Source organism: Carcharhinus amblyrhynchos, chromosome 18 (genome assembly GCF_965287045.1).
Source record: "Carcharhinus amblyrhynchos chromosome 18, sCarAmb.v2.hapA, whole genome shotgun sequence".
Lineage (NCBI taxonomy): Eukaryota > Metazoa > Chordata > Chondrichthyes > Carcharhiniformes > Carcharhinidae > Carcharhinus > Carcharhinus amblyrhynchos.
Window position 1 is genome coordinate 29,335,051 of NC_137341.1, and position 23,332 is coordinate 29,358,382.

At 43.5% G+C, this 23,332-nt stretch overlaps 1 protein-coding gene across 1 annotated transcript in view; it reads right to left on the minus strand.

Annotated features, from left to right (window-relative positions):
* The window catches only part of tmem114 (transmembrane protein 114), a 74,354-nt gene that overhangs the window by 46,181 nt on the left and 4,841 nt on the right, over positions 1–23,332 (minus strand). Inside the window, exon 3 of the mRNA XM_080206101.1 lies at positions 10,747–10,884. Coding sequence (XP_080062227.1) covers positions 10,747–10,884 — 138 coding nt within the window. The remainder of the gene's footprint in view (positions 1–10,746; positions 10,885–23,332) is intronic.

The window sequence follows — 23,332 nt, forward strand, 5'->3', positions numbered from 1 at the left end:
TCGATCATTCATTTTTCCAGTGGTGTTGACTTCAGGTGATGAGATAGGCCGGCAGGGATGAATCATTCTCGTGGGCGATGGTCCAGTGTGTAAATGGGGCCAGGTGTCCAACCTGGGCCAAAGCTCGTTGCTTGTGAGACTCCTAGTGAGATTTTTAGAAGAAGCAGTCTGAGGCCTTGCAGTTCAGCAAGGCAATATTACTGGTTCCACAAACCAGAAACCTGTGTCACATAACTTCCACCTCACAACACTGTCTTTGCGGAGAAGGTGTATCCCTTGTCTGGATCCCTGAGATTGTTGAATGTCTCAATGATTAAGGATTAAAAAAGAAGTTTACGGGGCCCTTTGTCTTGGCAGATGAGCAGACTCCTGTCGGCAGCCAAGGTGATGAAATGAAGATGGTCTTTGTATAGCTCCCTTTGAATTTAGTCTGTGCAGCTCACAGGGGATCATTAGTAACCCTTCAGGGATAATAGTATGCGAGTTTCCCTGATACTGCCAAGTAGATTCTTATGTTCAGAGTCAGGCAGACATTCAGTCATTTTAGGTCCGTGTTCAGTTTGAATTTTTTTAGGAGATAGCAATCAGCAAATCTCTATATACTTAATAAAACACAGACAGAGTGAGGTATTAACTGCTAACTGCTGGCACAAACATATTAGATTTGAATAGTCACCTTGTGTGCTGTATGATTCTATAAAGCTAATTTTACCAAACAGTACTTCTGTAGGGGGAAGTGTAAATAAGTCATTGTTCTGTAAGTCTCCCCAGCGCCCTACCATTAACTGAGTAAGTCCAGCCCTGGTTCAATCTACCAAAATGCATCACTTTGCATTTATCTAAATTAAACTCCATTTGCCATTTGTCAGCCCTCTGGCCCAATTGATCAAGATGACTCCTAGTTCTTCTGTTCTTACGCCTTATATAATTTCCCAATGTATACTTCTTTCAGACAAGATTTCCTGCCAGGAGCACACATTTGTGTAATTGTGGGGGCATATCATTGGCTCCACGTGCACAGGCACAGATCCCGTTACAGCTAGAGAATCTCGTGACAGGGGCTGTAGCAAGACTTGCACCGGGGAGAACTCATTTTGAGATTCTCCCTATCCCCTGCTAGTGATGTAATTTGGTTCACAGCCAGCGAGGGCGTGAACCAGATTAGCATATTTAAGAGCCAATTTAAGTATACAGGATCTGTTTTAAGCTGAATTCACCCAGCTCTTCCACTTCTCCCATCCACTGGTGCGACATGATGCCAGTGGGAATCACTACTGGTCCCTACAAGCGGAAACCCAACATGATGACCACACCGGGGCCACTTAGAGGTCACTGGAGCCCCCAGGTGGTCAGGATGCTGCCCATTGGCATCTGGCACTGCCAGTCTGGCACTGCCAAAGGAAAGGGGCTGAAGGAGGCCATGGGAGAGTATTGAAGCGGGGGGAGGTCTGAGCCGGGGAGATGTGCTTTGGCAACCCCTTGGCAGGGTTTCACTGAATTGGAGGGGGGAGCTGTTTGTAGCAACAGTGAGGGGAGCGGCTGATGCAAACGACAGGGGGAATCTTTGTTGGTGAGTGGTCAGGGGTGAGTGGGTAGGAGGTGGACTTTGTCGGGTTGTCTTGAGACTGGGGCGCCATTTAAAAAAGGCGCCCGAATCTCAGGAGCCAGCCTTATTGGTCCCGGACACCTCTTTTCCGGCAGGAATCACACCAAGCTCCAAAAAATTCCCAATCATGGATGGATTGTGATCTGGATCATGCTGACCCACCAATGGGAATCAGACTGCTTTTCCTGCTGGAGACAAGAAATGTTTTGGGAGATGTGAGCCCTGTTACCTGCAATAGTATGAAGCACGTCCAAGATCAAATAGTAGGAAATTAACTCCTGTAGATGAGGGAGATGGGATGGGATGGGATTGGAAGGGAGGGGTGTGGGGAAATACTTGAAACTATTGATCCTCTTTACCCTTCCCATCCAAAAATATCATCAGATTCTCCTCACTCCCCCAACAGTATCTCATCCCAGAGCACTCTTCCTTTTGATTCTCCTGGATTCGAAGATCCCATTCCCCAATTATTCCATGTTCCTAATTCCAGACTGCAACACTTCTCCTTGTCCCACTACCACTCAGCCTTTCTACTTTGGTCTCCAATAACCTGTCCAGTGCTCAAAATGAAATATCCATCTAATTTTTAAACCGGAGTAGACAGTGTAAAGCATTCAAAAGACTGAATGATAAATTAACTACTAGCTGGCCTGGAGGCTGAGCTAAGTTATGCAGATTCAATCATGTAGCTGTCACCAACAATTCCATATTGGTAATTCACTTTCTCTTTTGAAATGAGTCAGAATGAAAAAAAATAAAGAATGGTTGGCATGACAATCCTTCGACGCTTCAATGTAGAGATGCCTATCACCACAGATGCCAAGGTTTACTCTATTTGACCCTAAGAAAAGGTCAGTGTACAGCATGCAGTAAAAGCTTGCATCGTCATTTCACTTGTAATGCTGAAGAACTGCATACAGGAACTAACAACTCTCACAACCAAGTTTTTTTCTAAGACAGGTATGACACTGGTATCGACCTGACAATAAGGACAATGGCCCATTTTATCATTTCCTACCGGACAAATATAATCTGTCAATTTCTGCTATGTCAGCCTTCTTCTAATCATTGTATAAGCAATGGAAACTTCCATCAATTGTATCTTCAAACAACAACTGATCACCAATAATCAGCCTACCAACACTCAGGGCGAGATTTTCCAGCCGTGTTCGCCCCCAAATCAGAAAATCCTGCCCAAGGTCAACAGACCTTTGCATGATTCACCAACCCCTCTCCTACTATGATTCCCATGGCGGGGGAGGAAGGGAAAACTCCCCCCTCAATTTGGGCTCAGGTAGAACCATTCAGTTTCATGGCTCAATGGAGTTTTGTTTCAAACATGAACACAGAGAGGATGAGAATGGCTGCCTTTGGCATCAGGGCGACATATGACTGAACATGGCATCAATCAGCACCAGAAAAATTGAAATCAATGGGAGGAAGCCATCCAGAGCCTGGCTATGTCGGGTATAAAGGAAGATGGGTCACAGTTATTGAAGGGCAAACACTGTACCCTTAAGATGTTGCTGCAGAAATTCCTCAAGGCAATGTCCTCACTGAACGACTTATAGTTGCTTCACCACGGCCTTTCCTCTTTTATAAAGTCCGGAATAAGGTTTCTCCTTGAATATTCCAATATTCGACTCTATTCAGAATGCCTCCATTAATGATGTAGCCAATGCCATCTTACAATATAGCTATTCTTAAGACAAAACTTGCTACTTAGAGGATGAGATGTTAGCAATTTACGATCTAAATGCAATGAAGAAAAGGCAAAGGATATTTGGTAAAGGTAATATTGCAAGACTGCACTCTTAGCAAGGAGCCTTATTTACTAGCAGCACATCTCAGAAATTCAGGAGCACACTGCCCAAGACCCAGAATCATTATGACACAGAAGGAGACCATTTGGTCCATTGTGTCTGCCCTGGCTCTCCAAATGACTATTGTGATTTAGTGCCATTCTCCTGCCTTCTCCCCATACTCCAGCACATTGCTTCTATTCAAGTGATGATCTAATGCCCTCTTGAATGTCTGAAGTGAACCTGCCTCCACCACACTTCCAGTCACTGCATTCCAAAACCATTCATATGAAAATGTTTTTTTCTCACACATCATGTTTGATTTTCAGGTTAGATTTTCTTATCCATTCTTTATTGCATGTATACCTTGAATAAATTTGTTAATGATTTAATTCATTAATGTATTGTTTTGCCTGAGTATCGTATCTCAACATGGCATCCCAAAAAGAGAAAAGCAAAAATTATCCAGCAGTTCAGGTAGTATCTATGGAGAGGGAGGTGGGGTTAACATTTCAGGACAGTGTCATCAGGAGAAAGTATGTTACCTCGAGGACAAACACACGAGACATTTTTGCTTCACAAATTGTGGTTAGGATCGAAATGGCCTAACCCCACCATTGGTTTTGGTGGGACCAGAAGCCACTGGTGAGCTGTCTCCACTGCTGGAAAGCATGCTACAGGGGGAGCGGAGGGAGTTGGCTGGAATGGGTGGGGGGGGGGTGAAATGTTGGGGAGGGGGGTGGAATATCCCAGCCACAGTTTCATCCCATTCCTTGTTGCCTATGAGTGCCATTGACTGCATGCACATCACCCTTTGTGAACCTCATATGAACTCACCATACTGCTGAACTGAAAGGTATTCTAATCCCTCAATTTGCAGCCAGTGCTGATCACAGGCAGATGAATGCATGTTATCCTGGCAGCATTCTCTATCTCTTCAATCTGCAGGCATCCTCTGGGTCAACTGTATTTGACCTGTCACAGCTTCAGCTTCCTTGGTCACCAAAAATAAACTAAATATCTCTCTGCAATTCCATTGTGCCTGACTTTTGTTGTAATATCACTTTAAGAGTGATGTCTCTTTAAGAAGTTTAACATGCTGGTGAGCCAGATACCTGGATGTAATCATGAAACCAGGAGCCATGGCCTCTCTGCGCTATCATACCCTAGGCAACAGGATGTCTATAGATTCGTCTGCTGTTTACACTACTTCAGTTGTAATTAAACACTATCAAAACTCCCCAAGTAAACATAATCCACTCACCTCACCTGTGTTACCTGCAGATAGCATAAGGATATCAATGCAACATTGCCTTTTGTCGGCTTAAATGAGCTGCTTCCTCAGTGGCTGCAGCATGGCTGGTTGAAGGCTATTGACCTCTAACTAGCAAATTATCTTGGAGGGTGACCTTGAACATCTGGACCTAGAGTGCCCAGCTTCAGACTGCAGCATCTCAGCCTGGGATGCAACAGTCTGAGTTGGCAGACTAATAGGCCAACAGAAAGGGCACTGACAGGGTGGCTGGGTTAGGGCTGAAATAGCATTACCCTGAAAAAGATTACGGGTTTGTCTTTCATGGAGCCATTGCCACTCTGCTAGCTGGCACTGTGGAAGTTAAAAAGTTCAGATTGAAGTTTCATAGTTCAGGAGTTAAATTGTGCAGAAGTTAAAGTGTTCAAATTAAAAAATCATGCTTTCTCTGTACAGTCGTGGAAAATGTTTATCAGCTTACTGACCTTCAAAAGAAGTCTGTCTCTGTTATTTCTTCACAGGCCCCCCAACATTTTCCTTTTTCAGCCTTCACCAGAGCATGAACAAGACCAGGTTTTTCCCATAACAAATACCAAAGGCAAGGTATGAGGATATGCTATACAAATGATGGATTTGCAGAAATCAGTTTTTTATCGAATGAGAAAGGGTGAAAGGCCAGGATTTAAATATGTAGGTCAATGAAAGATGTGAAAAATCTCTTGTTCCTGATTTGCTGTAATTGACTATAACTGCTGATCTGTTTCTCTGTAGCCTCGGAACTGCTCCGGTCAATCTGATTTGGCAGTGGAGAGTTCTCCTTGTGCACAAATAATTAAAGACCTTGCATTGGATGCATGGTGTCCAGCGCTGTTCGTGAAAGGAGTTGACTGAGTGCCTTTTAGATTGCTGTTACTAAGAGAACTCTGACAGCATCTCAGCAATCCTACTGATGTGTCAGAAAACAGTCAATGGGTTGCTGTGTTGGCCAGGAAGCCTCTTTGAATGGAGTATTCAGAGCTGCAAGGACAGAGGTCTGAGTTGCCACTATAGCACTCAAATCAATGATAGAAGCTGCCTGAGCTACCTTGGAAGCTGTGACAAGCTGGGTTCCTCAGAGGTGCTGATGGTGGTGACACATGGGAGTCCTCTCCAAGCTACTCACCATCCTGGCTCAAATATATCGTCGTTCCTTCACTGTCGCTGGGTCAAAATCCCTCCCTAATAGCACTGTGGGTATACCTACACCACATGGACTGCAGAGGTTCAAGAAAGCAGCTCAACACCACCTTCTCAAGGGCAATTAGGGATGGGCAATAAATGTTGGCCCAGCCAGTGACACCCACACCCCATACATGAACTTGAAAAACACCCATCCCATAAGGATGGATTTAAAGCCCTGTGCAAAACTTTAAACCAAATTGGTATTGGATCCCTCTGTGTTCATTGTGTGCAGGCTTTTAGAAAGCTATCCTGATACAGTAAGAATTTGGTTATGTATATGCAGCAGAAGTTTTCAGTATCCTGGCTCACTGAAGTCAGCATCTGACTTCTCCGAAGCAGAACTCGTGCACGGCCTCACCCTCGCGAGTTGGTACCTACTCTATCTTCCGCCTCTGCCTTGGCTCCTGCACAACTGTACCCTGCACAACTCTACCCTCCTCTATTCCAGCCTCTAAAATCTTGGCAGTTTCAAGCTCTATGCTGGTGGCTGCAACTGCAAGATCGAGTGAAGGACCCTCTTCACCTTTGCTACCTTCTTCCTCCTTCTCTAACTGGAGTGTCCAGAATGAAAAATGGACAAGGGTTGGGTTGCAGTAAGAAGAGAGGTGAAAATAAGAAGTATTGTACTTGCTCCCTCTGCAGTTGGTGAAACAGAAGAGAAGAGGTATGCAGAGATCCTCAGTATGAATCCCTCCATCAATACCATTGGGCAGGGTCTCAGCAGTACCACTTCCCCTGATGACCAGATCTCAATCCTCCAAGGGTGAGAACACATGTAAATATAGAATCATAGAATCCATACAGTGCCAGGAAGAGGCTATTCAGCCCGTCATGTCTGCACTGACCACAAACCCATCCAGACCTTATCCCCTTAATCCCTATTTACCCTTGCTAACCCCCGACACTAAGGGCTAATCTAGCAAGGCCTATCAACCTAACTAGCACATCTTTCAGTCGATGGGAGAAACCGGAGCACTCGGAGGAAACCCATGCAGACACGGGAAGAATGTGCAAGCTCCACACAGACAGTCACCCAAGGCTGGAATTGAACCCAGGTCCCCGGTGCTGTGAGGCAGCAGTGCTAACCACTGTGCCCCCCAACAAATAAACTTGTTGTCCTCCAGATCTCTGCTGTTTTCTGCCATTATGCATCTCTTTTTCTTGTAGAGAACAAAGAAATGCACTAGTGAGGGTCCCACAATACACTTCAGTGAAGGAGTGTCATAGCTGAACACCAACAAGTGTGTGCAAGCTGTATATTATGAGAGCAAGGCTTGAAATAATGCAAGGGTTGAAATAGTGCTAATATTAAGAGGTGGCACAGTGGCATAGTGGTTAGCACTGCTGCCTCACAGTGCCAGGGAGCCAGGTTAAATTCTGGCCTCGGTACATTGTTTGTGTCGAGTTTGCACATTCTCCCTGTGTCCGTGTAGGTATTCTCTGGATGTTCCTGCTTCCTCCCACACTCCAAAGATGTGCAGATTAGGTAGATTGGCCATGTTAAATTGCCAAATATGTGGGGTTACAGGGATAGCACCTGGGTAGGATTATTGCCAGTACAAACTCGATGGGCCAAATGGCCTCCTTCTACACTAGAGGGACTCTTTGATTCTACTTACAGCCACAGTGGTGTAAGAAGTGCCTGCATTATTTAAGTAGCACTATATTCACTCAGGCTATTAGGACCGCCTGCTGGAGTGTGCAGCATGAGCTAATGAGCAGCATGGGGAGTGCTGGCTGCACACATGAATCATTTAAATTCAGGCAGATGGAAGGACAGCTGGTATAGAAATGAAAATGTCTCTGTGATTTGTCAACAATATTTGAAGAGTATCATTCTGCCTGAATGTGTGACAGGTCTGACGTGGCCATGTCGATATTCACTCGAATACAATGGGAAAGACTTTTCAACACGAGTTCTGGAAAACCATTTTGTGTAATCCACACAGAAATGCAGCAAATTACCATTAAGCCAGCTAAAAATATCCTGGTCTTGAGTTTCCACTTTTGGAATAATTTTTGCCAAAATGGCACTGGTGATTTTAGAAGAATATAAGATACTGACAGTGACCAGTACTACTGATTCTGTTCAGGAGCAGAGCTTCAGGTGTCAGGATTAATTCAGCGCTGGGATTTATGATATTTAACAGGAGGATAGCTGAAGAGCTTTCTTACGATTGAGAGGTAACATTTCTGATGGTTTTCAATGAGTCTCAAAAGCCTTCTCAACCCATTAGCCAAGGATGAAAGGGCAGGGCAACTAGTCAATGAACAACATTACAGAGATAAAAGCCACAAGGGACAGACTTAAATCTGCAGATGGAGCAGTTCAGCTCCCAAACTCCTTAATGATCAGTGGTGAAGTGAAGGCAGGAAGACTCCCCTTGGTCCCCTTCATACCATATCCTATGTGTTTATAATGTAGGATGCCTATAAGAGGGTGGAACCACTTTCGTCCACTCACCCATACACACTGACCTACATTTGCTCCCAGTCCCTCACAACATTGCCAAGTTAAAATTCTCATCTTTGTCTTTAAACCTCTCCATGGCCTCACCCTGTCCTATTTCTGTAATTTCCTCCAGCACTACAATCATTCAACAATTTTGCGTTCCTCCAGTACTGGCCTCTTGCCCTTCTCCAGCTCCCTCTGTCCCACCATTGGAGGTCACACATTTGGATGATGAAGCCCCAATGTCTGAAATTCCATCCACAAACCTTTCTACCTCTACTTCTCTCTCCTCATTTCAGAATATGCTTAAGGGATGGCACAGTGGTTAGCACTGCCACCTCACTGCGCCAGGGACCCAGGTTCAATTCTGGCCTCAGCTCACTGTCTGTGTAGGGTTTGCACACTCTCCCTGTGTCTGTGTGGATTTCCTCTAGGTGCCCTGCTTTCCTCCCACAGTCCAAAGATGTGCAGATTAGGTTGATTGGCCATGTTAAATTGACCCTAATGACAGGGGAATTAGCAGGGTAAATATGTGGGGTTACGGGAATAGTGCCTGGGTGGGATTGTGGTCAGTGTAGATGCAATGGGCCAAATGGCCTCCTTCTGCACTGTAGGGATTCTATGATTCAAAGACATTTCCTTAACCAAAATGATAGTCACGTGTCGTAATATCCTCTCCCATCTTGTTATCTCTGTGCTCTGACGAAGGGTCACCCAGACTTGAAACATTGGCTCTATTCTCTCTCCACAGAAACTGTCAGATCTGCTGAGAATTTCCAGAATTTTCTGCTTTTGTTTCAGATTCCAGCAACTGCAGTATTTTGCTTTCATATTATTATCCTTTAGTGATGTTACTTGCCACCGTTTTACTATATTAAAGGTGCTAAAGGGGTGGCACAGTGGTTGGCACTGCTGCCTCACAGCACCAGGGACCCGGGTTCGATTCCCAGCCTGAGTCACTGCCTGTGTGGAATCTGCACGTTCTCCCTGTGACTGCATGGGTTTCCGGCGGCTGCTCTAGTTTCTTCTCACAGTCCAAAAGATGTACTAGTTAGGTGCATTCGCCATGCTAAATTCTTCCTCAGTGCACCCAAACAGTCGCCAGATGTGGCAACTAGAGGAATTTCACAGTAATTTCTTTGCAGTGTCAATGTAAGCATACTTGTGGCTAATACACAAACTTCAAATAAATGACTGTTTAAAAATGGCAGATTTCATTTTTTTATGACAATTGGCAGTGGTTTGATGGTCATCATTAGACATTTAATCTAGATTTTGTTTTTAAATTGAATTCAAATTCCATCATCTGCCATGGTAATAGTCAAACCCAGGCTCCCACAACATTACCAGTACTGTGACAATACCACTATACCACTGCCTTTCCCTTTAACAATATGTGTACCATTTTTATGACATTTTCACAAGTGTTGTGCAAGAGAAACTCCAGAGTAGGTCACTTACTGTGTTTTTGTTTGACTTTGTTATTAAACCTCCTCCCCCACCTCACTCCACTACCAGTTTGGGAACAGCCCTCTGCCTTTCTCACAACAGCAAATATCAGGGTTTACCAGTGACTTGCCAAGACACAGTGGCAGGCTTATTACCATATTGAAATTGGACTACTTTAATGAAATTGGGATCCTGATTTAAAATTAAATCATGCTGCAAAAATTTCTTGGGATTTGAAAATTCAGCAGTGAATTAGAGGCTTATCCCAGTTAGTAATTCCTTCAGCGTTTTTTGTTATTCAAGAGCAGCAGGGCTCCTGAGCCTCTCAAGGAAGCCTTCAGCCTCTTACAATCCCACTTTCTAGCCTTGCCTTCAACCCATACCTTTGCATGCCTAACGCTTCCCTGACACTCATGATTGCTGCACACCTTTCTCCCTCCAATTGCTGACCTCCTGGCCACTCCTGATTGCTGACTGGAAGCTCCTACCCTGTTCCATTCCCTCCCTATTGCTGATCCCAATAACTATCCAATTCCCTCTTGAATGTCTCAATTGAATCTGCCTCCACCACACTCACAGAAAGTGGTTCAGTATGGTGGGCACAGTGGTTAGGGAATTGGGTTGCAAGGAGCTGGAGGGATGGAAGTGGTGAGGGATATTATGCAGTGGTCAAAGTTACGTTTGTCAGTGGTTGAGACCACAGGAATTGGGAGCCCACTAGAGATGGCGAGGCTAAAAGGGTAGCCATACATATGAGTAGGAGTGTTTAAACAAAGGGAGAGATTTAGGGAGGATGAGAGTAATGAGTTCAGAGGAGAAATGGTAAAGGGAGCCAAATAGAGGTGGATAGGATCTGAAATTGCCAAGGGTGAGGGCTCACTCTCTGCAGGGACAAAAGGAGGATATCTCAGGGACGATAAAACTAAGGAATGAAAATGAGACTTGATTTTTAAGTTAGTCTTACCTCCAAATAGGAAAAGAGTTCCAGTCAACAGTAGTAAGGCATAGGCTCGTGCTAAGATGCTAATGAATCCAACCATTCCTCCAAAAACCATCAGGATGAGACTGAGCGGAAGCAGAACTACGAACGTGCCGTGCATATCTGTAAGAAAAGCAAAAATCAAACCACTTTTATCCAACATAAAAATTCTAAAACCAGGTGCATTTCTTTTAAAATGGGATTATCCAAGCTCTTGTGGACCAGGGCAGAACCTATTGCGGGGAGTGGATTTTACACTCCACTTTCAGATTGTGGGCTCAGCTGCAGGAACAGGAAACCCCACGGGAGTCCCAAATCGCAGTTTACGCTGGTGGAATTTCTCGTTCTGATTATCCCCGCACCCTGCCAATGACATAATAGGAATTACCAATGTTGAACATCAGAGTTCCTGTTTGAATGTATTTACATATAATTATCGGGCCCCAGCACCATTAGAATAATGCCTCTTCCATTAGAATAATGCCAGGACCCCTGATGAGCAGGTTAATGCACCCCCCAGGGGGAGACAGCCATTCCCAGGCAGTACCCTGACAATGCCCCCTGGCAATACACCCACATTGCCCCCAGCACTTCCTTGGAAGTATCAGGGGAGTGCCCGAGCAGTGCCAGGTACTGCCAGGGCTGAGTGCCATGTTGGGGGAATGGTGTTGCCTGCGTGGGTGTTCCATGTGGGAAGGTTCTATCTTAATTTTTTTTAAAACGAAGCACCCTTTTTATACTAAGTCAATCAGAACCCACCCTGACAACGTGACATAATGGAACCTGCCCTTAATATTCTTTTACTGAAATCCTAAAAATACAGCAAAGGAAACTACTTTTGCGACCAACAGATTCCACACCATTTTTCCCATGCGCTGTGCCACTCTGCCTAAAAATAAGAAGATTCTGCCCTATGGGTAGGATTTTCCAGCCTCACTCACCCCAAAATTGGAATATCCCACCCAAGGTCAATGGATCTTTCCATGGTCCACCCTTCACTCACTCCAATTCCCATGGCAGGCAGGATGATAAAATTCTGGCCTGTATCTCCATGAGTATACGTCAAGGCATATTAAAATTTGTTATCTTACTTCCACCAGGCAAGTACATTTGCGATGACACTGTGCCATTAAGAAATGTATTTTAGTCATGTTTCTGTTCAGGATGTTTCTAGTAGTTCCTTCCATTTTATCTGAGCTATTCTATCTACAAGCGGCATTCTATATTGTTGTTACAGCAGCGTATTTACTTAATATGAACTAAAGCTGTCCTGCCGTTCTTGATGTAGCTCTGGGATTTTGTAGAGTGGGGCTTGATTGGGACAATTAACAGATATGGTCAAATGACTGGGCACAGCCAAGCTCATTACAGAGAACTCAAGCTCAGTCTCTTTTCTGGGAGAAGATGAAGGGCTTCTCTTTTTTGTCTCTGAAGTCTGGAATCTGGGAACTGCCAGAGACGGTTCGCTGTTTTGAGATATATGCTTCTCTGAAAACTGCTGTCTGGATCTCTGTCCAGGAGTGTTAAAAAGCTTGAACTCCATCACATAAGCATCTTTGGTTTCTTTGCCAACTGTTTCTATAGAAGGGATTTATGCCTATGGGGGATATGCTGAATTGGAACAACAGCGATAGCTAGCTGTTAGGAATTATACTTTGTCATGCCTAAGTATTTCAATTGGTAATATTATGCTAATTATTTTTGTTATATTCTAACTGTTCCAAAATAAAGTTTGTAAAACATGCTGGGGGGGCAGAAAATCTCAGCCTATTTGTGTGTTTTGTTTATTAGCCTATGCTACATGCATTTGTGATTTCACAATAGTTACTGCCCTTCAGCTTTTTTTTAAATTACTCAGTAATATATTTTCCACTTCTAATAACATACTTGAATATGGAGATGAGAGACTCCTTAGGTCACAGACCACACACAACAACTGAACCAATAAGACCCGAGGGAAGAGAAATAGTTACTGAGATTGAGAAGGTCAGAATAGGCTAGAATCGTTTAAAAACTATTGAAGAAAAATGAATGGACAATGAAAGCATGTGTCCAATATAATTATGGGAATGAAAATCCATAAAGCAGTTACTTAGGGAGCAAAAATGGAAGAATCCCACAAACAAGCAGTAAAAGTAACGAATTGTCAACTTGGAGGAGAAATATGAGTCTGCATTTCAGATCAATGCCCAGTGACTATAACATTGGAGTCAGATCAACATCAGGCTCTGCAATGTGTTAAAAAGAAGCATGATGAGGACCCCCCCCTCACCCAACCTTTAGGAATCTGTATCTCATTATTAGGTATGGCACAGGGTAAAGTGTAGCCCAGTAAGAGACTGTCATCTGTGTCAATTGTTTTCTTCAGATACCCACTTATTTTCTTCTTCCTTATTAGCATCACAATTGCAAGAGCCACACAAGGGGCCAGCTTTTCCCTGCAGCCTTCCTGACACCCTCTGTTAGACTCAAATGTGGGTTAGATGTGGAGAACAGTCACTGATCTGTGATTTTCCCCAGACCAGCCAATTAATGGCCAGGGGAGCAGCTTGCCCTTCCTATTAAGACTAGAGGATTCCTGAAGCTCGAAGGCAAACTGGGTGCCCCCCAGTTTGAAGATAGCCAGAGGATGTCCTTCAAGGTAAATGAGAAAGAAGGCACACAAGATGCAGAAGTCCTCTCTCTGAGTTATTTTTAAACCTAAGAAAAAGAGTAAATTATGTAGCTGGGCATGAGTGTGGCGGGCAGGGGAGTGGGGGGAGTGACTGAGGATTACTGCCAGCCTGGTGGAGGGATCAGTGTAACATCATGAACTGTGTCACCCTACCAGCACTGTAGCACAGTGGTTAGCACTGCTGCTTCACAGCACTAGGGACCTGGGTTCAATTCCTGGCTTGGGTTACTGTCTGTGTGGAATTTGCACATTCTCCCCATGTCTGTGTGGGTTTCCTCTGGCTGCTCCGGTTTCTTCCCACACTCTGAAAGACATGCTGGTTAGGTGCATTGATCCAAACAGGTGGCAGAATTTCACATTAACTTCATTGCATGTTAATGTAAGCTTTACTTGTGACTAATAAATAAACTCTAACTCTAAAAAACACTACTATAGTGCTGGGGCAGTACCTTGGAAAGTAATGGAACTGGTGAATTTTGATGGCATAAACCAATGTTGGGCAGAAAGGATAAAAAGATAAAAATTCCACCTCACAAGGCAACAAAATTCCAATGGTAAGGCAGAGACAGCCTGTTATTTGGGGTAGAACCTGTCAGATTTTTGTTTCATCTAAGATGTTGAAGAAACCAGGAGAAGGGTGTGTTTATTCTGCTCACCCCAGATAGATCGACCAGATCATTAATTGTGTTTCATATCTCAGGTCATTCCCCTCTTGGTTTCACTCAGATATGCTCTGGGTCAACACGGTTGGGCTTATGTTTGCTTTGAGCAGGCACAGGTCCAATCCTGAGCAAGGTGAATGCTCCAATAATGTAAAATCAAGGACTGGATTTTCATACCGATGTGGGAAGTAGGAATCAGGCAAAATTCTCAGCCAAACATACATAATAAGGCTCGGTTGAGAGCCCAGACATTCATTACTCTCACTGAAACAGCTGCAACACACAGAAGATGTTGCTTGATGGACCGTTCTGGTTCTCTGTGATCAATTACACAATGTTTAATTACACAAGGTTAAGCGTTTTCAAGGGTTTGTGGCTAATGTTATCGATATTCTAAAGGGTCTAGTGAAACATCTCTTTCAAAACATAGTGGAAAGCAATGAACAAATTTCTTTGCAAAGCTTTTTAATAAAACACATCCTACTGCTACTATGGTTCTCTACAATATATAGTGGGTCACTGAACATGGAAGTGTTCTTGCTTGGTATGCTGAGTATGAGGGTGGGTGGAAAGGCATAGCTTGGTAAAAGGGGAACTGAGGTGCCACAAGGCTGGGTGGAGGGGCATTGCAGGCGTGAGGAATCATCAGTGGGTAGAGAGGCCAAGAGGGGATGGGTGGGGTCCTGACATTGACAAAGGGGGCATTACTTTGACCCTTTGATCTCACCATTTTAAAAGTTCCCTCCTGTAGACTAAGGTTCATAATTCTTGTGGGGGATGAACCATGACTCCTTTAAAAACCTGGCCTGAATCATGAAAAGTATGAAGGAGTAGGATGTGCCCAGCCCTGCAATTGAGCTGGCCTGGTCTAAAGTGTCAGGAGTGCAGACTGGTGACACAAACCAGCCTATTCCATTTCTGGATTCCCAAAAATTAGACACCCAGGAATGGGGTCAGAAACCCAGGAGGTGGGACCTACCCACCATTTTTAAGGGGCTACCTAGTCATCCAACTTAATGAAAGTCCAGACTCAAATGCTGAAACATAGACCTGCAATTACTGGGAAAACATATTTTTTAAATTCTTCAACTTTATCAACTTCCAGTCCATACTCCCTCCCACTACATTTTTAGGATATGACCTCCGTTATAACACCAAAGATTCAAGGGCCAACACCAAATAATTTAATCCTTGTCCCATCCTTTGTACATACTCTACAGCAACAGTAGCATTTAAACGTTGGATGGAATTTTCCCTTCCCGCCCACCATGGGAATGGTAACGGGCAGCACACAAATCATGCTAAAGTCCTTTGACCTCAGGCAGGATTTTCTGTCCATGGGGTGAGCATGGCCGGAAAATCCCACCCATTGTCCTTATAATGTTATAATGAACCCTTATGAATGAGATGGGAAAGGCTTTTTCTCACATTTTGACCATGTGTACTTTTATTCTGATGTCATGAGCATGGCATTACTCAGAAACTTGCATGAATGCTTCAGGAGCTGGGATATCTTTTTGAGGAGATTACTATAGACATAATTCAGATGAAAATGGTTAAGTCATGGAATTTACTTTGACTTCTTATCAAAACTTAAATTAAGTTCAATTTGCCAGTGGACCTCAGTAGGAATTTCATCAGAAGCTGCTTTGTTGGTTCACTATGGATGAGTTGCAGCTCTCTTGTGGTTAGAGAGCATCCTACTCCAGAGTCAACCCATCACTGCGCTTAACTGGATCTCAAGCACAAGGCCAGTAAATGGTCAATCCTACAAAAATCCATCTGTAAAACAATGGCTGGAATTTTACCGTATGCCAGTCCTGGAATTGGGGCGTGCGAGGCTCGCAGAACAGCATTCTCCATTGGCCTCGGGTGGGTGAGGTGGTAAATGATTCTCCGTCTGTAATAACCCTAACCAAAAATCCAGAATACGCAAAGATCAGGGGAAATTAGCCATAACAGCTCTACTTATTTATGGGAAGCTGGTGGCTACAGGGATTTGAGTCAGGCCACCCAAGCACATTTTACATAGTAAGATTCAGGCAGGGAGAGACCTTCAGTCCACCAAGTCCACCTATCAACAGTAGTCCCCAAGTGCATTTCTAATAATCTTGACAAGAATCTTTCTTTTTCCAACTTGAGGCCCGCTGAGGTCTCTTGCTCGACAACCTGTCCTGATAACCTGATCCACTCTTGGTTTAAAAGAAAGTTCCTTCCATGTTTTCTACTTTGTTTTGACATTCTTAATTGGTAAAAGTGAACCTTTGGAAAGATCATAGAATCCCTACAGTATCATTTGGCCCATTGAGCCTGTACCGACAACAATCCCACCAAGGCTCTGTCCCAGTACTGCCACATATTTATCTGACTCATCCCCTTGACACGAAAGGGCAATTTAGCATGGCCAATCAACCTAACCCATACATCTCTGAACTGTGGGTGGAAATCGGAGCATCTGGAGGACACACACCAACATCGGGAGAATGTGCAAACTCCACACAGACAGTCACCTGAGGCCAGAATTGAATTCAGGTCCCTGGTGCTCTGAGGCAACTGTGACACCATGTCGCCCACAGATCTGCATTGGTGGAGTTTGTGATGTAATTAGCAATTGAACAATCTGTACGCTTCTATGCACCTTTAAAACTATAAGCCAGCCTGGACCATTCAGCAACAAACTTGAAGGCAATTGAGTAAAAGAGAAACAGTTCTTGCCTATTTTATTCTACTGTCAAATAACTTCTCCGCCACATTTTTATTACATTTGTATAGAATCTAAGTAACTATCCACATTATCTTATTTTTTGGATGCATAGGGGAATAGTTATTTCCCATTCCTAGTTATCTTCAGATAACAAATGGCTTTGCTAGGCCGCATCAGAAGGTAGGTAAGAGGTACCTGGAGTCACATGGTAGATTTCAAAGGAAATTACTGAATGAGATAGGTTTTTCCCACATTGTGACAGCTTCTTGCTTGCATTAGTACTGACACCAGTTCACATTTATTTACACTGAACTCTAATTCTCAAACTGCCACCATTAATGATTTCCTTCCACAATCCAAAAGACATGCTGGTTAGGTGCATTGGCCATGCTAAATTCTCCCTCAGTGCCCGATCATGTGCCAGAGTGTGGCGACCAAGAGATTTTCACAGTAACTTCACTGTTTTACTGTGTAACTAATAAATAAATTATGAACTTTAATATGTGCAAGACATGTTGTTTGAAGGTAATTTACTTTTTTTCCCCTTGTGCAGGCACTGCCTCCAACATGACCCCTATGCCCCTTCCCTCTCTGCTTGTCCCCTCATTGCTGCTACACTGTCTCTGCAGACCAGCTATGGGCTTCTCCACAGCAGGCTGCTGCTGCTGATGATGATTATTTTGTACAGAGTAAAGGGTTAATTCTAATAACCTCATGATGTCACAGTTCCATATGAGCAGGTGCATAAGGAGCTGTGGCATCATGATGTCTCTCAAAGATAGAAGATGAGTAAGAAGCACACTGAAGAGGAGCTATAGCCAACTCCTAATGCTTTGTAACCTTGTATGGAGTTAGTTACATATATAAAAGAGTTTTGAAGGAATGATCATTGCCTCCAGCAAGATCTCCTCCAGAGGAAGAAAACCAATATCTCTTGAAATAATCCAACAATAACAGGTTTTGCAGCTCATCGAGGGTCCTTATAAGACCATAAGATACACGAGCAGAATTAGGCCATTCATCCCATCGAGTCTGCTCTGCCATTCAACCATGACTGACATGATTCTCATCCATATTCTCTTGCCTTCTTCCCAAAACCTTTGATCTCCTTATTGATCAAGAATCTATCTATCTCTCTTCCAAAGTGCAGCACCTCTTACTTGCCCCGGTAAAACTCTATCTGCCAGTTCTCTGCCTATATCTGCAAGTGATATAAATCCCACTGTATCCTTTGACAACCTTCTACACGATCCACAACTCAACCTATCTTTGTGTCATCTGCAAACATACTAACCCACCCATCTTGGTCTTCATCCAAATCATTCATTGATATCAGAAGCAGCAGAGTTTCAGTAGCAATACCTGCGGAACACCACTAGTGATACGCCTCCAGGCAGATAAGGACCCTTCCCCCACAACTCTCCCACCATGATGGGAAAACCAATTCTGAATCCAAGCAGCCAAGTCACCATATATCCCATGCATCTGATCTTTCTGGATGTGCCTACCAGGAGGGAAATTGTCAAAAGCCCTAAGGCAGGCTTCCCTCGTGATCTTGAATTCCAATCTTTCCAAGGTCTCCAAATTAGTCTCTCAGCGCAAAAGTGCTCAAAGAAAAAACATTTTCACTGATTGTAACAACCTTCCCAAGCCCAAATCTGCATGCCCTTTCCAAAGAGTCAAAAGAAATGTGAGGTTTATGAAGGATTAAATTAATCCATAGCCCTCCACACCCATAAGCCATTGCCTATACCAGAAGAACTGTAGTAAGTCAAGAAGGTGGTTCACCGTCATCTTCTCAAGGATAATTAGGGATGGTCAGAAAATACTGCCCTTGCCAGCAAGGCACACATCCCATTAAAGCGTGTTTTAAAAATGTTTTTTTATCCTAACTTGTATCAATCCCTTTGAACTTGTTCATAAGATGTGAACACTATCACTTGATTTCAGTAGGTTTCTGTTTCTGTTTCTTCCTCATTACAACCATATCATTGTACATCACATATATGATGAATACAGGTGAAGCTGGCTGAAAGATTGAGGTAACGAATATTCATGTCAGTGTGGGGTGCCTCGGGGTTCATTGCTGGGCCCATGATGGCTGTTTTGAAATTGTAGGCATGACTTAAATTTTGAAATTCAATGCAAATAGGTCAGATTTACAAATCATACTAAAGTGGAAGGAGCAGCAGAATTGGAAACTACGAAATGAAGTGAATGATGTGTAAATAGGAAGAACAATGGCAGATAAAATTTAGTATAATATATACTATAATAGAAAGTATAAAGTGCTACATTTTGTGTTAGTCAAGATGATGGATGTAGTGGTGGGATGTAGAACAGATCAATTTTGCCATTCATGCCAGTGTTGCATTGTCCCAGATTAGGTGCAGATAGAGTCATAGAATCCATACAGTGCAGAAAGAGGCCAATCAAGTCAGCACCAACACTCCAAAACAGTCCTCCCCTTACCCTATCCCTGAAACCCTACACATCTATAATGGCTAATCCCTCCAATCTACACATTTGTGAACACTTAGGGGCAATTAAAAATGGCCAATCCACCTAAACTGCACATCTTTGAACTGTGGGAGGAAACTGGAATACCCAGAGGAAACCCACGCATGCACAGGGAGAATGTGCAAACTCTACACAGTCACCGAAGGTCGGTATCAAACCAGGGTGGCTGGCACTGTGAGGCAGCAATGCTAACTATTGTGCCACTGTGTCATTCATGTAGAGTGACATTGCTTTGATTCATCCCTGGTAATCTCATTTTTAGAGGAGTTCTGAATCCCAGCTCTCACAGTGAATAAATTTGCGTGAATAGTGGGAAGTGAAACATTATTTATCCACAGCTGTTAAACACTGGATTAAGGTCATTCGATGACTTTCAGTAGGTGACCTTGCATACTTTTGTATCCTTTAACTATCTGTTATCACAGATTTATTGTTTAAGTTTATGATTTGGTGTCTCCTTCCATTCAGAAAGTTCCTTTATATTTCCTTCCACTTTTTACCTTGCTGAAAAAAACACCTTAGGTTATTTCATTTGTTCTCACAGCCCAGCAATCGAATGCAAAACTTACCTTGATTCCTTAAATGGGTGGTTTTAAAGTTTGAAATTTATTTATCATTTCTTATGGTCTTATTGGTGTCACAAGTAGGCTTACATTAACACCGTAATGAAGTTACTTTGAAAATTCCCTAATCGCCACACTCCGGCGCCTGTTCAGGTACACTGACAGATAATTTAGCATGGCCAATACACCTAACCAGCACGTCTTCCGGACATGGGAGGAAACTGGAGCACCCATGCAGACATGGGGAGAATAGAACAAAGAACAAAGAACAACCCAGCACGGGAAACAGGCCCTTCGGCCCAACGAGCCCGTGCCGCCGCATCACCCTACACCTATTCTACCCTGCATGTCTATGAATGGAACCCCTAACTTAGCCAGATTCAGGGGAGAATAGTGTCAATTTGGTAAAACCAATCAGCCTAAGAGCACATCTTTGGGGTGTGGGAGGAAACCGGAGCGCCCGGAGGAAACCCACGCAACCACAGGGAGAATGCGCAAACTCCCACAGACACAGGCCCAAATCCATGTATCTGCACAGCTAGCAGTGATAGTCCAGGTTCCACGTAGACAGTGACCCAAGCCGAGAATCGAACCTGAGTCCCTGGTGCTATGAGGCAGCAGTGCTAACCACTGTGCCATCATGGGTCTAGAATGGTCTAAATGTTGTCATAATTTTGTCCAACATGATTTGCAACATTCATGGCAATTATAATGGTTCCGATCTGTAACTTCATTTTGAGGGCAGCAAGTGTGTACACACACGTGCCACTTGCTAACATATTTGATTCCAAAATGCCAAGTTTTGAAGATTTTGTTGTATTCCCCTTCTGTCCTTTCAATCAATAGTCTGCCACAGTATTCTATGTACAGTGATACCAAGGTTCTGTTCTTCAGAGCTGTCTATCGTATTACATATAAATATTTATGAGGTATTATTGGTCATGGTACAGTCACAGGTTGCTCTGTGATTCACTATTTGGATAAAAGATGAAAAGTAAAATCCAGTTCTTGCTTCACAGTAATCTGTGAATCATAACAATATTGAGGCTGGCTGGGAAACTGAAAAGATGTTACTTACTCTGGCACTAAGAAGTATGAATTTCCATCATTCTCATGTCATATATGTCTTGTTGAATATGTATTACTTTACATAACTATAAATACTGCATCTCCAAAGCAATTGACTTACTGTGTTTCAGCATCAGGTGTTTCAATTCTATGCCAATGTGTATTCACATGGCACTTTAATTTGAGCTCACTTGAATACAAATTACGAGTCAAGGTCATTCCTCACTTATAACCGAACCTCAAATGATTTCATCATTACTATGAGGCGTGTTATTGATCATTCTGGTCATGTCAATGTTTTATGTCAGTTTCATTTTACTCAGTGAGATATCATTCAATGAGTGGAACTTTACAAAGCCTTACACCATCTCATGCACAGTGGGTGACCTATCAGAAATTCACAGATGCCTTGCCTACAACCCCACAATCCTACACATTAACAATGGCTAATCCCACCACCGCCCCCAACATTTATGGACATTAAGGGGCAATTTAACATGGCCAACCCACCTAACCCATGCATCTTTGGACTATGGGAGGAAACCGAAACAGGCAAAAGAAATCCAAGCAGATACAGGGAGAATGTGCAAGCTCCACACAGACAGTGACCCAAGGCCGGAATTGAACCTGGATCCCTGGTGCCGTGATGCAGCAATGCTAACCACTGTGGCACGATGCCGCCCTTAATATATTAATGAACGCCAAGGGGTTTACACTCACAATGCCCTTGTGGGAAATTAGTCTGAGAGATTTAAGGTATAGTTGTTGCCCAATTGACACGAGAGGAAATTAAGAGTTTCTCAGCATAAAGAATGTGAAGAATTAAATATAACTCTATGGGGTAAAGGGATCAAGCAATATCAGAAAGGGGAGATCAGGATATTGAATTTGATGATCAGCCATGTTAAAAATAATTGGTGGAGCAGACTCGAAGGGCCGAGTCACCTACTCCTGCTTCCAGTTTCTATGTTCCTATGATTATTGTGGTGAGATTAGTGAGATTAGATTTTGGACTTGCTCTGTCAGGTTCTCATGATTTAAGATCACCCGAAGATTCTGTGAGCATTTCTCAGGAACAGGTACAGCAACATCATGAAGATGAAACAATGGCAAAAGATGGAGCAAAGAAGAGTCTGGTTATCAAGGAGGATTTGATTTGATTTATTATTGTCACATGTATTAATATTTAGGAGTGGCACGGTGGCACAGTGGTTAGCACTGCTGCCTCACAGCGCCAGGGACCCAGGTTCATTTCCAGCTTGGGCCACTGTCTGTGTGGAGTTTGCACATTCTTCCCTGACTTTGTGTGGGTTTCTTCCAGGTGCTCTGGATTTTTCCCACAGTCCAAAGGTGTGCGGGGCAGGTTGATTGGAAATTCTGAACTGCCTATTAGTGTCAGGAGGACTAGCAGGGTAAATACGTGGGGCTATGGGGATAGAGGCTGGGTGAGATTGCGGTCTGTGCAGCCTCAATGGGCAAATGCACTGTAGAGATTCTATATAATGAAAAGAATCGTTTCTTGCACATTATACAGGCAAAGTATACTGTTCATAGAGAAGGAAAGGAGTGAGTGCAGAATGTATTGTTACAGTCATAAGTAGGGTGTAAAGAAAGATTGATTTAGTGGGAGGTAGGTCCATTCAAAAGTCTGATGATAGCAGGGAAGAAGCTGTTCTTGAGTCAGTTGGTATGTGACTTCAGACTTTTGTATTTTTATCCCAATGGAAGAAGGTGGAAGAGAGAATGTCCAAGGTGTATGGGGTCCTTAAATATGCTGGCTGTTTTCCAGAGGCAGCGGGAAGTGTAGACAGAGTCAATGGTTGGGAGGCTTGTTTGCATGATGGATTGGGCTACATTCACGACCTTTTGTAGTTTCTTGCAGTCTTGGGCAGAGCAAGAGCCCTACTATACTGGCTGTGATACAACCAGAAAGAATGCTTTCTATGGTGCATCTGTAAAGGTTGGTGAGAGTCATAGCTGACATGCCAAATTTCCTTAGTCTTCTGAGAAAATAGAAGCGTTGGTGGGCTTTCATAATTATAGTGTCGGCATGTGGGGACCAAGACAGCTTGTTGATGATCTGGACACCTAAAAACTTGAAGCTCTCGACCATTTCTACTTCGTCCCCATTGATGTAGATAGGGGCATATTCTCCACCATGCTTACTGAAGTCGATGACAATCTCCTTCATTTTGTTGACAGTGAGGGAGAGATTATTGTCATTGCACCAGTTCACCCAGATAGATTCTCTATCTCATTCCTGTACTCCATCATGTCATTGTTTGAGATTAAAACCATTACAGTGGTGTCATCAGCAAACTTGATAATTGAGTTGGAGGGGAATTTGGCCACACAGTCATAGGCATATAAAGAGTATGTC